At 38.5% G+C, this 15753-nt stretch overlaps 1 protein-coding gene across 2 annotated transcripts; it reads right to left on the bottom strand.

The window, feature by feature from the left end:
• Positions 1-48: 48 nt before the first annotated feature.
• On the bottom strand, positions 49-13272 carry LOC127423168 (WD repeat domain phosphoinositide-interacting protein 1). Of its 2 annotated transcripts, none has more exons than XM_051667289.1 (12): positions 12946-13272; positions 12763-12845; positions 10093-10262; positions 9503-9599; positions 8379-8476; positions 8201-8293; positions 8010-8080; positions 7109-7216; positions 6693-6851; positions 6451-6558; positions 5827-5945; positions 49-3554 (listed from the first exon to the last, which is right to left on the bottom strand). In XM_051667289.1, exons 1-12 carry the CDS (start codon positions 13077-13079, stop codon positions 3433-3435), a joined length of 1362 nt encoding a protein of 453 aa, XP_051523249.1. In that variant the 5' UTR covers positions 13080-13272; the 3' UTR covers positions 49-3432. The 2 variants fall into 2 exon arrangements, with proteins under 2 accessions (XP_051523249.1, XP_051523250.1); XM_051667290.1 differs by lacking the exon at positions 12946-13272 and adding an exon at positions 12633-12650.
• Between the last annotated feature and the right edge of the window lie 2481 nt (positions 13273-15753).

Below are 15753 nucleotides of genomic sequence, written 5' to 3'. Positions count from 1 at the left end.
AATGAGCAAAAGGTAAAAGAATTAGAAGACAAATTGAACAAGGCTGAATGATATTGTCGAAGGTGGAATCTTTGTATTTCTGGAATTCAGGAAAGAGCAGATGAGAACATCAAGCAACGGGTTACAGAAATACACTATATGGACAAAAGTATTGGGACACCTACACATTACACCTACAGGAGCTTTTATGACATCCCATTCTAAATCCATAGGCATTAATATCGAGTTGGTCCCCCCTTTGCAACCATAACAGCTTCCACTCTTCTGGGAAAGCTTTCTACAAGATTTTGGAGTGTGTCTGTTGGAATTTTTGCCCATTCTTCCAGAAGAGCATTTGTGAGGTCAGACACTGATGTTGGACGAGAGGGCCTGGCTCACAATCTCTGTTCTATTTCATCCCAAAGGTGTTCGATAGGGTTGAGGTCAGGGCTATGTGCAGGCCAGTCAAGTTCTTACACACCAAACTCATCCAATTTTCCAAAACGTTAATGCCTCAGCTTACCAAGACATTTTGGAAAATTCTATGTTTCTAACTTTGTGGAAACAGTTTGGGAAGCCCTTTTCTGTTCCAGCATGACTGTGCCCCAGTGAAATAAAACAAGGTCCATAAAGGCATGGTTGGATGAGTTTGGTGTGGAAGAACTTGACTGGCTCGCACAGAGCCCTGTGCATATAGAGAGACTCTATACGGAATATTTCCCCGAAGTTAATATTTCAACATGTTGGTGGACTAGAGTTTTTACTGAAGTGCAATTTTGATGTTGGGAAACTACCAATGAAACTGTCAAACTTCCATAGACAGGTGCTTCTTATGTGGACTCTAACCTACAAACATAATTTTTCACCCCACAAATATACAATTTGGAATAATATAGATATAAAACATAATGGAAATTTTGTTTTCCTAAAAAATAGATTTGAAAAAGACATAATATGGGTTATACAGTTAATTAAAGAGGATTGTTCTTTTTTAAATTATTCAGTTTTTGATCTGTTTCGGTAATTCCATTAGCAGGGTTGGGAGGGTTACTTTTGAAATGTATTCCACTACAGATTACAGAGTACATGCTGTAACATGTAATTTGTAACGTATTTCGTTAGATTACTCAAGGTCAGTAACGTATTATAAATACTTTGGATTACTTCTTCAGCACTGGCAGATTTTTTAACTTGTTTTGACTATAAAAACTCTGCCAGTACAGTAAGACAAAATACACGTTAAAAATACATTCTCTGAAAAACCTAAATATCTTATGCAGTGTTGTTTCTAAATCAAGATAAATCTAACTAATCTTGTTTTTAAGGATTTTTAGATATTTTTACAGGAAAACAATATAAAAATTATCAAGAATATGATTTTTGCCATAATATCAAAGGCCTTTTACTTCCCCCTTCCATACTGATATTATAAATTGTTTAATTTGTCAATTAACAAATTTAAAAAAAAATTTTTTTACAACCTTCACAATGCATTCAATTACATTTTTCCGCATGTGGAGAAAGGGGATCTAAGCATTTTCAGACGTTTAAGTGAGGATGAGCAACTTTTGGAAAACGTTTGAAAATGACAGTGTGGTCAGCTAGCACGTTCAAATATATCTGGATTAATATGGACGTAACCATAGATCCTAAAGGCACCATTCTGACATAATCGACCCACCATTATGGCATCATAAATACTGTATGTTGATGTCACAGATGCACAAGTATGACATCACAGAAGCCACATTATAGGGGATGACAAAAACTGTATTATGGTATCATAGAGGCTCCATTATGAAATCATAAAGACTGTATTATGATGTCAGAGAGGCACAATTACGACATCATCCACCATTATGACGAGGCACCATTACAACTTAATAGATTCACCATTATGACATATTATCATAAAGACCATTTTATATCATCCAACATTCATGTCATAATGTAGTCTTTATGATGTCATAATGTTGCCTCTATGGTGTCATAATGCAGTCTCTATGATGTCATAATGTGGTCTTAATAATGTAATAATGGTGCCTTTATGATGTCATAGGATGTCATAAAGGTGTATCTATAATTTCATGATTGTGCCTATCATAATACAGTATTTATGATGTCATAATGGTGGATCTATGGTGTCATAACTGTGCCTCTATGATGTCATAATTTATGTCATTATGGGGTCTCTCCCCATTATGTAGTGTAACTTTTATTTCTATTTTAACTACGGCAGTTAGTACAGTTTCTAACTGTGTTTAGGCTACTAATTTTCATAACAATTTCCATAATTCCATAGTTTGTCTTATAGAATCCATATTTACTAAATATTTTGCAAACCATAGTAATTTTTCCTGTGTTTACTATGGTGTAATCTTGTGTTTAAAGAGATAAACTGTATGTTCATGTGCTTTATTTAGTGATCTTACATACTATACTCATTTTAAGTCAACACACTTTTTAATTTTGGCAACTTCATTTTAAAAGTGTCCCATTTTATAAATTCCTCACCTCAATCAGCAGTGTGATATTGACAGACTAGAGTGTGTAAAGGGAAGGAAAAACTGTGGTGTCCCTATCCCCTAAATCTTCCTGAAAATAAAATATTAATGGACGTTACTTTTTACATATCACCCTGAAATGTGTTCAGTCTTTTCAGTAAACCTTTTTCCCCTGTTGTGGCAATTTACAACAACTAATGTTTCTATTATTGTCAAAACTGTAACATATCGACATGGAAAATTTTGTACAAATTTAATTGTACACTTTTGCCACTTGTAATTGTAGGTTAACTGCAATTTATGCAAATGTTGCTATGATTTAAAAATCTGACCACTGTCGGACTTTAAGCCTCCTCCTTCACTCATAAAAATTCTGTTTCACTCCCTTCAGTGAGAGTATTTCAGTTCTATATCCATGTTTCTATGTAAAGACAAGGTAAAAAAAATTGTGCTTCGACATAAATGTCAGCCAGCTTAGAGTTTTGAAAGACAAATATGATTTCGCAGTTGTTGTTTCTACTTGGCAAATGCATTATACACACATTTATAAATTGCTCTAGTTTAAACACACTCCAAACATTTGGATGAATTTGTGCAAGATTAGCCAGAGCTTGCAACTCTGAATCCCTGAATTGACACTTCGCTAATCCCTACCTTAAAACTGTTACTGACTAATCCTACCTTGTCAAATGTGTCCATCTACTAAATTATCAGACAAGCTTTTGCTCTTTTCAAATGCAAGAATATGGTAGTGTGTGTGCTTGGATTGTTTTAAATGGACTTTTCCAGGAAATATAGTACAACCTTGTTGCAGATTCTATTACTATTGTGACACAAGTTTTTCCCTTTTCCAAATCTTGTATCCAAAAGGTATTTTACACTAAGGCATTTAAAAAAATGAATCATCCAGGTGTTCTAAAGAGATATGAAGACATAATCTAGTAGATCTTCAGGTGTTCTGAAAGCTAACTGGAGGAAACTCCTGTTCATCATCGAGACGAACGGGTCCATCCGCAAACTCATATTCTGGGATCAGCTCCCCTTTCTTTGCACCTCCATCCTCAGAGTAACCTGAAAGAATAGTTTTGGATCATCAGCATGGTAATTTACAGAAAATATCTTCAATAAGATCTCTTAAAGGTGCACTCAGTAATTTATTGTTTATGTTGTGCTGACTAATATGGTAGTCGTCTTGGACTTCAACTGACACCAAAAAAGCTCCAATGCACTTAAATGTATGCTCTTAAATTTTAAAAGAGCGGTCTGTTTTAAATTTTGTTTTTAAATGAATGCACCCTGCATTGAAAACAATGTATTTCAAACAAGCAATCGTCCACCTGTCCATCATTTTAGACACTCTGCTGTAAAAACACAAGTTGCAAATAAACATTTCATAGGTGTCGGTCATATGCAACTGTTGTACAATCCAAATGCATTTTGGCCCATGCTTCAGGATGGCAAAAAAGCATCTGTCTTAAGTTAATGCCACACCTTCTTCTGAATAATTATGAGGAGGTACAAATTGTACATCTCTACATCACACCTAGAGACATTCTCTCATTATTGATTTCAAAGCTGGATAAATAAAAGTCCAATCACTATTTTTAATTTCCTAAATCACAACAATTCTTTTAAAATAAAAAATACAAACATGCTTTTTTGTTTTCTATCGTGAGATACATTTATGACCCTTTAAAGGAATAGTTCATCCAAAAATAAAAATTCTCCCATCATTTACTCACCCTCATGCCATCCCAGATATGTATGACTTTCTTTCTTCAGCAAAACACAAACAAATTTTTTTAGAAGAATATCTCATGTCACGGTCTTGGTGAGTCCGCTGGTTTGTTCTATTGTGTTTGCGTTCTCTCCGTCATTTGTTTCAGGTGCCGCTGGCACACGGAATCAGCATTTCCATGGGAACCTTCATTGTTTCCATGGGAATGCTGATCATGCCAACTTTCAGCTGGCTGTCGGCACCTGCCCCTTGTTTGTTTCCTGCCTGTATTAACCCCACACTGTTTCGTGTTCATTGCTAGATTGTTGTTGTGTGTGTAGTTACTCACCGCTCTCTCTCTGCCCTTGTCGGTCCTGATACATATTTTCTCTATTGGTTGCCAGTCTTCGCCGCAGTGCCCAGATTGTGGTTACCTTCCTGTTGGTTTCTTCGCTCGCCTCGCCTCTTCACCTGAGGATTCCTCATCGGTTATACCTCTACACTACCACTAGGATGCACTCACGCCAACGAACACACTTCCTCCAGAGGATTCCTTGCGGATCTGCGCTCCACACAACCACAACACACCCAAACCTACAAACACACTCTCCATCTCCACGCTGCAGTCTGTGCCGGGTTCCCTCACGCTTCGCCAGCTCATCTGTGTTATATTGTTGTTAATAAATGCTGTTAACTTTGCCTCCGCACTTGGATCTTTGTTCTAATCCTTGACAATCTCAGCTCTGTAGGTCCATAAAATGCAAGTGAATGGTGATCAGACCTTTGTAGCGCCAAAAATCACAGTTTAAAATGTAAGTCCCTTTTTACTCTAAATCTCCTAAATTTCAGATGTAAAAGTGAAACTAAACAGGCACCACATGTGACTTTCAGATGTGAAAGTGAAAGTGGAGATTTATAGTAAATATTGATCTGTTTCTCACACACACATATCATATCACTTTAGAAGATATGGATTAAACCACTGGAGTCTTATGGATTAAACCACTGGAGTCTTATGGATTACTTTTATGCTGCTTTTATGTGCAGTTTGGACCTTCGGATTTCTGGCCACCATTCACTTGCATTAAAAGGACCAGCAGAGCTGAGATATTTTTCTAAAACTCTTTGTTTTTGGTCAGCACAGAAAGAAAGTCATACACATCTGGAATGGCATGAGGGTGAGTAAATGATGAGACAATATTCATTTTTGGGTGAACTCTCTTTAATCACTCTCTTTTTTTTCTCTCAGCAACAGACAAATAGCAATTTTCCGTTTGATTTTTATGTTTACTAATGTTTAATGAAAGGAGTGTTAATAGGTACTTAATACATTTAAAATTAATTATTAGATTTTTGTCAAAATATGAAATGCCTAATCCAAAAGTAATCATATAAGATTACCTAAAGTGTGATTTAAAATATTACATAACAAATTACAATTTAAGTAGTGTAATTTGTAATCAAAATCCGATTACATTTCAGAAGTAATCCACCCAGCACTGGTTGTATACTTTTGAAAATCCCATGTCTTGTGATTGAAACATTCCCAGTGGCCCCAGAAAATGAAGGAGTAGCACATAGTTTAAAATTCCCATCAAGCAGGTGTGTATGAGAGGTTTGATGTACCTGTGAGTGAACTGGAGGATGGAGAGTCTTGGTTTGTGGTTGTGACAGTCGCTGCATATGAGAGGCTTCCATCCTGGAGCTCTGTCACCACTGGATTCTCATCATTACTCTCAAACAGTCTATAGGATGGGTGAAATGCAAAGTTATGTTGAGATTTTATCATCAACTATTCAAATTTCAAATTATAGCCTTGCAAAGTATGAGCTGATGGACAGTTCAAATTTTGGGGATTTCAATTAGCAATTGTGCTTTTTATATTTGAAACAATAAACTGAGTACAACATTTTGGTTATTTGTTTGCATGGATGAGACATATTTTTGCTCATTAGCTCACTGAGTTTTGCTTGGTGTCTCTCATGATTTTAGATTTGTGGCAAGTGTTTTCACAATGTGCATTGTGTATAGAGTGATTCTAAAAGAGTGCACCAGAACAGCAAATTTTGTGGAAGCATCAACGGGTTAACAGTTGTTACACGTTTCTGACACATTAACTTTGGCAATTGATGCTTTGGTTGTTTCAGTCAGTGTGTACCTACCCAGTTAAAAAACTGTAAATCAATGCCTATATATTTGAAATGTTTCAATAAATCAAGGTGTAATTTCCGCATATAAGAGCTGGCTCACCTGTGCTTCTTTACTAAACAACAGTCGCCTCCTTCCTGGGGATCTACATTGTAGATGTAGAGATGACCATCTAAGGAGGTCACCAAAAGACGCAGAACCTTCTGGATCCTGCAAACAATGGTGCAGAAAATACACAAATAACTATATTTACAGTAGGTACAGTACTTCCTCATACTTACAGCCTCTACTTTGTTCTCATCTCCATACACTCAATATGTACAGTAAGACATTTTTCCACTCACATGGCGAGACCTGATACATTCTTTCGGCCTGAAACACTGAGTCGAACGGTAGCAAATGCTCTGTCCTGATGCATCATGTCTGACACCTGTGAGGGAAGGTATGTACTGGCAGCAGAGAACATCTTCCCCATATATGCAGACCAGGAGGAAGACTCCTTACTAGTAGAGATAACATCATCAATAAAGGACATGTTGTCAATTTCTGTTTTCAAATTTTCTACACTATATGGCCCAAAGTATGTGGAGCTAAGCTGGTCTTTTCAGCAGGGTAATGCAGCTTTTGAAAAAAACAAAAAACAATCTAGATTCCTCTAAATGTAATCATGCAGATATAAAAACATACCTAATGCACTGATATAATCAAACTATTTATTTGTACAGTATGTTTTCTGGTTGCGAGATGTGGCAGTGCATACCTGGGACTGTGATGCACCAGTCTGAAGATATGAACAGTCTCTGTGTTACTGGAGGCGCACAGAAACTGTTCATCGGCACTGAACGACAAGGAACTGATGCTAACGTACCTTGACACAAACATTAATGGGAGAGTTCACACAAAAATGAAAATGTTCTCATCATTTACAAACCCTCATGCCATCCCAGATGTGTATGACTTTCTTTCTTCTGCAGAACAAAAAAAGATTTTTAGAAGAATATCTCAGTTCTACAAGTCTATACAATTCAAGTGAATGGTGACCAGAACTCTGAAGGTTCAAAAAGCACATAAAGGCAGCATCAAAGTAATCAATATGACTCCAGTTGTTAAATCCATGTCTTCAGAAGCGATATGACAGATGTGGGTGACAAACAGATAAATATTTAAGTCCTTTTTACAAAACAATTCTCCTCCCTGCCCAGTAGGTGGTGATATGCATGAAGAATGTGAATCGCCAAAAACAAAAGAATATGAAAATGAAAGTGGAGATTTATAGTAAAAAAGGACTTAAATATTGATCTGTTTCTCACCCACACTTATCATATCACTTCTGAAGGCATGGATTAAACCACTGGAGTTTTATGGATTACTTTTATGCTGCCTAAATGTGCTTTTTGGAGCTTCAAAGTTTTGGCCATCATTCACAAGCATTGTATGGACCTACAGAGCTGAGATACTTTTCTAAAAATCTTTGTTTTTGTTCTACAGAAGACAGAAAGTCATACACATCTGGGAGTAAATGAGAGAATTTTCATTTTTGGGTAACCTATTCTTTTAAAGGACACACTCATCTCTTAAGTATTTATTATATTATTTAAATGCATTGTATATACAGTAGAATTGCAGTGCTTAATCATCTGCCTATTTGTCAATACACTTACCTTTTCATCCCTCTGCGGAATTCAAACAGTTTGACTCCATCAGGTATGCTGAAAACTCTTATAACAGTGCCCTGGGTTGTTACAAAATTAAAACAGCTAATAAGGCAATCTGCCATGGTGAGGATAAAAAAGTAGCTCCACCAATGCCTGCCATTCATAGAGTAGATATTCAAGAACATTTTTTGACTCACTTTTTCTGAAGCACTGGCCAGATGGGTTCCTGAAGCATTAAATGAGATGGCTGCCACAGGGCTGGCATGGGCAGAGATCACAGTCACCATACTCTAAAAGAATAACAGTGTAAATGGCAATAAGCTTCCCTCTTAAAGCAACCTTAGGGAGATGCAGTGGGGTGCTAAATGTTCTTACCAGATTCATGGCATCATAAAGAGTAATTTCTCCAGCAGTGGAACCTCCAGGGTAAACCAGATATGAGTTGGAATGATTGACAGAGAGTGCACAGAGACCTGTCAGAAGAAAGCGTTGACATTATAAAAACTGACTCTTGATTAGTGCTGTCGATCGTTAATTTAGTGCGATTAATAACACTAACTGAGCACTTTATTAGCAACACTGTGGCCCTAATAAAGTGCCCAACATGGCCTTCTGCAGTTGTAGCCCATCCGCCTCAAGGTTCGACGTGTTGTGCATTCTGAGATGCTATTCTGCTCACTACAATTGTACAGAGCGGTTATCTGAGTTACCGCAGCCTTTCTGTCAGCTCCAATCAGTCTGGCCATTCTCTGTTGACCTTTCTTGTCAACAAAGCTTTTCCGTCTGCAGAACTGCCGCTCACTGGATGTTTTTAGTTTTTGGCACCATTCTGAGTAAACTCTAGAGACTGTTGTGCGTGAAAATCCCAGGAGCTCAACAGTAACAGAAATACTCAAACCAGCCCGTCTGGCACCAACAATCATGTCACGGTCGAAATCACCAAGATCAAATTTTTTCTCCATTCTGATGGTTGATGTGAACATTAAATGAAGCTCCTGACCCGTATCTGCATGATTCTATGCATTGCACAGCTACCACATGATTGGTTGATTAGATAAACACATGAATAAGTTAGTGTACAGGTGTTCCTAATAAAGTGCTAAGTGAGTGTTTATAAAAAATAATGCGGAAAACAAAACTTAAGGCAGTCCCAGTCAGCAGGGGGCAGTACGCGCCATTTTAGCTGTACAGGCAACCAAGGAGCCTTGTACAGTCAACAAGCCACACTTACCATCAATAGCAGACAGAACAAGATGAGGACGTAATCTTGTGTTCAAACACAGCTGAACGGAGCGTAACTCCGAATGCAGAGGTCTCGAGGCATGTTTTTCTATTTTTAAACTATGTTTAATTTGACACAGCATCCTGAAAACGCTGTGTTTATAATGCAATGCAACCAAAGTGAGAGAAAACAACTCTATTACACCCAAAGCTTATAAATATATTCCTGTGTGCTGTTTGACTGGGTAGTGCGCACAAAGGGGATTATTAAGACTTACCTTTGGGGTTTGGTGGTGTGTTGAGGAGAGATTTCAGAAGCTTCATGTCTTTGATGTCATGGATATACAGGGCCTCCTCCAAACACACTACAAGTCTCTGAACAAAGAAAATACAAAATACAAACAATTGTAATACAGTACAGCTGTGTTCTGAAAAATGCTCACTGTAAGCTAATATCACATCTCAAAAATTAAAGTGAATCTACTAGAATCACTGGAACATTTCACATTAACCAGACTGCAGTTCGCATAACCCTGATAGCACCTGTAGATCTCTGAGATGTCTGTTTTAGATGTTTTCATCTGGAAAGCAGCACAATCTAATTAACATCTGCTTTACATCTTAAAAAGATCAGATTTACAAACATCTTAAACGTCTCAGACATCTGCTGAATGTCTTATTGTCATCCGAGACATACTTATTGACATACGGCTTATAGACGTATTGCAGATGAGCAAACAACGTTAAAAATACTTCTTCCAGATGTAAACACACACATCAAATAGACGTCTGGGTGATGTATGTGTGATATCAGGAAAGTAAGCCATGAGTAGCTCTAGTATGTTCTTACTTTGAGTTAAATGTTTACCTTTCGGTTCAGTTTGACAGACAGGATGTTGTTGGAGTAGCTATAGTTACAGATCTCTGTGCCCTTCTTAAAATGGTAGATGTTCATTCGGAATGGAGTAGATCTGCTCACAACCACCATCAGACTGCTGGAGAAAAGCCGCTCCACGATGTACACATAAGGGCTTTCAACTAATCGTACAAAGAAAAAGAGCTTTACATTTACTACATACAGTGGCCCCAAAAGGTTTAGGACACTTAAGACAAAAAGGGCTCTATTTTCGTGACCATGCTAGGCTCAGCGCTAAGTGCAACGACTGTGCGAGCGCAAGTAGGCATGGTTGGGGGTGTTTGTAGTATCTGTGGGTGTATTGTATGTAATGAAGTGGGGCTTTTTTCAATTTGCTATTTTCTTGAGAAATAGGTCATTGCGCTAAGATGTTTGAGAACCACGTCTATTTTTGGTGCAAATTCTAAACTCAGTTTCTGCATTTGCAGTTTTGGGATTCCACCAGCAGGTGGTATCAAAGAGCTATTGATCACTTTTAATACTAGCTATGATTTGTTTGTCAGTAGACCAGTATGATTAATAATAATCATCATCATACTAATAATAATACGTTTATTTTGTATAGCGCCTTTCCAAAGCCTGAGGATGCTGTACATAAATTAAACATAAAACATTAAACAAAGAAACATGTAGCTGTGGCGGTGGGGGCGAGCAGGACGAGAGCCAACAGTCCCAGAGAGGCTGATAGAGAACATAAATACATAAATCGCTGTCCGGAGCAGCGCAGGAGATAAACAGAGCAGGTGATGCATTGCATACAGCCCATTTACACTACCAAATCCTTAAGAATGGGCCGTCTTCTTTTATATCAACTTTGCATGACAGGAAACCTATTATACTGTTTAATAGGATGCAGATAGTGCAATAACCGGAGAAGAACCTCATAATTAAATTGCACTTGACTCAGTCCATTAGCGCTTTGCGTGCGCGATTTCACAAACCCACTTGCGCTTAAACTTACTGCATGCTTGCACTGACTTTGTGCTTATGACATATCGCATAGCACTGCGCTTAAGGCATAGTGCTCTTAAAGGAATAGTTCACCCAAAAATGAAAATTTGCTGATAATTTACTCACCCTCAGGCCATCCAAGATGTATCTGAGTTTCTTTCTTCATCAAAACAGAATTGAAGACTTTTAGGATTTCATTTCAGGCCTCCTCCTCTAAACAATGCAAGTGAATGTCCTCCATTTTTTGACGGTCCAAAATGCACATTTAGGGTGCATCAAAATAATCCACATGACTCCAGTCGACAAATAAAGTTCTTCTGAACCCAAACGATTGATTATTTTTAGAAACAAAACAATACTTATATACTTTTTAACTACAAATGTTCGCTTCCGTACATCTCTGTGATGTGCGCTCATGAGAGGGATGACGTGGCCTGATGGTGAGTAAATTATCAGCAAATTTTCATTTTTGGGAGAACTATTCCTTTAAAGGGATAGTTCACCCAAAAAATTGTATTCTCTCATCATTTACTCACCCTCGTGAATCCCAGATGTGTATGACTTTCTTTCTTCTGCAAAACACAAAGATTTTTAGAAGAAAATCTCAGCTCTGTAGGTACTTACAATATAAGTGAATGGTGATCAGACCTTTGTAGCTCCAAAAATCACATAAAGGAAACATAAAAGTAATCCATGTGACTCCAGTGCTAAAATAAATGTCTTCAGAAGCGATATAAAAGGTGTTGATCCTTTTTTTACTATAAATCTCCACTTTCACTTTCAGTTGTGAAAGTGAAACTAAACAGGCACCACATGTGGCTTTCAAATGTAACAGTGAAAGTAAAAGTGTAAAAAAAGGACTTAAATTTATCAAACTAAAATTAATCATTTTGCTTAAGAAGATTTGGATTGAACCACTGGAGTCTTATGGGTTACTTTTATGTTTCCGTTATGTGATATTTGGAGCTTCAAAGGTCTGGTCACCATTCACTTGCATTGTATGGACCTACAGAGCTGAGATATCCTTCTAAAAATCTTTGTTTGTGTTCAGCAGAAGAAAGAAAGTCGTACACCTCTGGGATGGCACGAGGGTGAGTAACTGATGAGAGAATTTTCATTTTTGGGTGAACTGTCCCTTTAAAATAAGGCCCAAAATGTAACAATGTTATTTTATTAGATAACAAAATATCAAAAATGGGATTTATTTTAAAGAAAGATAGCACAAGCTTACTTACATTAAAAAAGACGTTTGTTAGGTTTAATATTACATAACAATAGATATACTGTACAAAATATGTCCATAATTAATAATGAACTACACTTGTGGTTACTCTGCTAGGACAATGTTTGTGAACTTCCACTTAAAACATCCTCTTAAAAATACATTTGGGAACAATTGGTTAAAAGCAGGGACAAAAACCCAAAACTTTTTTCCCCACTCATAAACACTTTTTAGATTGAATACATGATTTGAACACTTGATTTGTAGGCTCTGTGTGGCTGTACATGCACATATGGGTCTGAGATGGCCTAACACTTGCCTTAGTTCTGTTTACTTTCTGTGTGCAAAAAAAAAAAAAAAAAAAAAAAATATTACTAATATGTTTAGGATTGCATTATAGTAATTTGGGTAGACTTGATCTGTTTTTAAAAGAGGCCATTTTTACGTACCCCCCTGATGAATACAATCTAATCTGTCAACAGAGGACAGAGAGAAAAGCCTGTAACCATCCTTACAACCAACTGCCAAAGACCTGAAAACAGAGATTATCATAAATAGATTATTTTAATTTATACAATATAGACAGATAGATACAGATGATAGACAGACAAACAGACAGTATGCCCGCTCACGTCATGTCCTGGTTGAAGGAAGCACAGAGAAGTCTCTGAAATGTCGGAGATCCATCAGATCTTTTCCTGTCGGAGGGGGAACCGGATCTTCGCGCCTCCTCTTCGGTTCGGGCGTCCTGGATCGGTTCGATCATCCCAGTACTGTCCACCTCCGCAAATAAAATGCTCAACGGGCGAATATGCGTCCATATATTGTGTCAATTTTGCTTCAAAATAAATGTTTTGGTATTTTTATTTTCATAAGTTATTATTAAATGCTCAAAGTCCAGTTGCTTACATGCACAGTAATCAGTAACAGCAAAAACAAAACCCAGCTGACGTGAGGCGTTTACGTCATGGTGCGACGAAGAATCGAGAACTGTTTTCGATTGGCTTACACGCGTACCTGGAGGACGGCCAATGGGCGTGACGTTTTGAAGCCGTTGGTGATTGGCTGTTTTCACTCTTAAAATTAACACGAGGGCTTGTTTTGGTCACCTCTGCTATGCCAGTGGGTCAAATAGAACATATTGTACACACACCACATTGAAACACAGACACACATGCTTGTATAATATATTCTTGTGGGGACTCCATATTTATTTCCTTTTTCTTTCTTTCTTTCTTTTTTTGTATTTATTTTTTTTTTATTTATTTATTTATTTATTTTTTTGCAGGAGGCTATTACAATCACTAACTATAACCCTACACCCATACATAAACATTTTCTTTCACATTTTTGGGCTATTTATATTTTGGGCTTTTTATTTGTTTTATTTTATTGACCATGATGAAAAATCGGGACACGAGAGAAAAATCCTGTGTCAATGCCGTAGATTTAAAAGACAGTGAACGAGATTTGGGAACAAGGAAAGTATCATATGCCCTCTTACAATGCCTCTGCACCCCTAACTACTGTAACGAAGGAACATTCTTTTTAGATTTTTTTTTTATAATCATAAACTAACCTTCCCATAATGTGTGTGTGTGTGGCAGTGTATCTGCCAATATCCCTTTGTTAAATCCAGTGTCGAATAAAAACGAGCCGTGCCCAACCGATCGAGCAGTTCGTCAACATGGGGCATTGGATAAGCATCAAACTTCGACATCACATTGACTTTCCTATAATCCACACAGAACCGGACTGAGCCATTGCTCTTAGGCACTAGAAAGACTGGACTGGCCCAATCACTGTGAGATTCTTCTATTACCCCCATATCGAGCATGGCCTTTAATTCTTCTTTGAGTTCGGGTTAACGGTAGGGACGACTGTGCACCACTACCCCTGGGGTTGCTTCGATGTGGTGTTCTATGAGATTAGTGTGGCCGGAAAGAGGTGAGAACACGTTGGAGAATTCCTTTTGCAACCTGGCAACCTCCGTGACTTGTGACTTCAGGGTGACTTCATCTGCATTTAAATTCACCTCCGGTCCGAGCTCCTCCCTCTCTGGAACCACTGTCGCCAGCGTCACGGGGACCGCCTCTCTCCATGGTTTTAGGAGATTGAGATGGTATATCCGATGTGCCCTGCCCCTATCTGTTCGCCTAACCTCATAGTCGACTTCCCCGGCTCGCCGTGTGACCTCAAATGGTCCTTGCCACTTAGCGAGTAATTTAGAGCTCGATGTAGGTAGCAATACAAGGACTTTATCTCCCGGTGTAAATTCCCGTAGCCGAGCTCCCATGTTATACAGCCGGTACTGACAATCTTGAGCCTGTAGCAAATTCTCCTGTGATAGTCACCCCAGTGTGTGGAGTTTTTCCCTCCCAATTTTCTTTCATGACGTCTAGTATGCCACGGGGCTTCCGCCCATACAACAATTAAAACGGGGAAGACCCGGTGGAGGCTTGCGGGACCCCTCATACTGCAAATAACAGGGGTTCGAGCCACTTATCCCAGTTCTGAGCATCTTCTTGCACGAATTTACGAATCATGTTTTCCATTGTCTGATTAAATCATTCGACCAAACCATCCGTTTTTTGGTGATACGTGCTTGTTCGAATCGATTTAATCCCCAATAATTCATTCAGTTCACGAAGTGTGCATGACATGAAAGTAGTGCCCTGATCAGTGAGGATTTCTTTCAGAATCCCCACTTGGGAGATAATTCTGAAGAGTGCCTCTGCAACACTACATGCTGAGATGTTGTGCAAAGGCACTGTTTCTGAGTATCGCGTTGCGTAGTCCACCAGAACTAACACAAAGTGATGCCTGCATGCTGTCCGTTATAATGTTCCGACGAGGTCCATGCCAATTCTTTCGAAGGGGACCTCGATCAATGGAAGAGAGTGGCTGGCGGATTCACCAGCTGACATTTGCAGCATGTCGCACACCACTGGCAACGCGAATGCCCGGCCAATAGAAGCGGGCCATGAGACAATTTCGTGTTTTTTCCTGTACCAAATGACCTGCCATCTGATTATAATGAGCCGCCTGGAATAACATTTCCCGACGGCTTATAGGTACTAATAACTGTGATGTATCTTCCTTTATCTCTGCGTCCTGCATCACTTGATACAACCAATCATTTATAATTGAAAAATACGGATATGTGAGTGCAATGCCCGGCTGAAGACACTGACCATCAATTACTTTCACTTGGTCAAATGTGTGCTTAAGGGTTTCGTCCTGCATCTGCTCCAGAGGGAAATCCCTTACAGGGCATCCTCTAAGGGCAGGGTTAGTTGAGACCTCCACCTCCCTGGTGTCCTCCTGATGCGGAGCTGACAGAGACGGTCCAGCAAACACCTCTCCAGCCAGTGCATTCCACACCCCACACCAAGTCACTGCATCACTGGACTCATCCACACACAGCCCCTTTAATAACG

This window comes from Myxocyprinus asiaticus, chromosome 32 (assembly GCF_019703515.2).
Source record: "Myxocyprinus asiaticus isolate MX2 ecotype Aquarium Trade chromosome 32, UBuf_Myxa_2, whole genome shotgun sequence".
Classification (NCBI taxonomy): Eukaryota; Metazoa; Chordata; class Actinopteri; order Cypriniformes; family Catostomidae; genus Myxocyprinus; species Myxocyprinus asiaticus.
The sequence above is the reverse complement of the archived record's forward strand: the minus strand, read 5'-3'. Positions and strand labels throughout refer to the sequence as shown.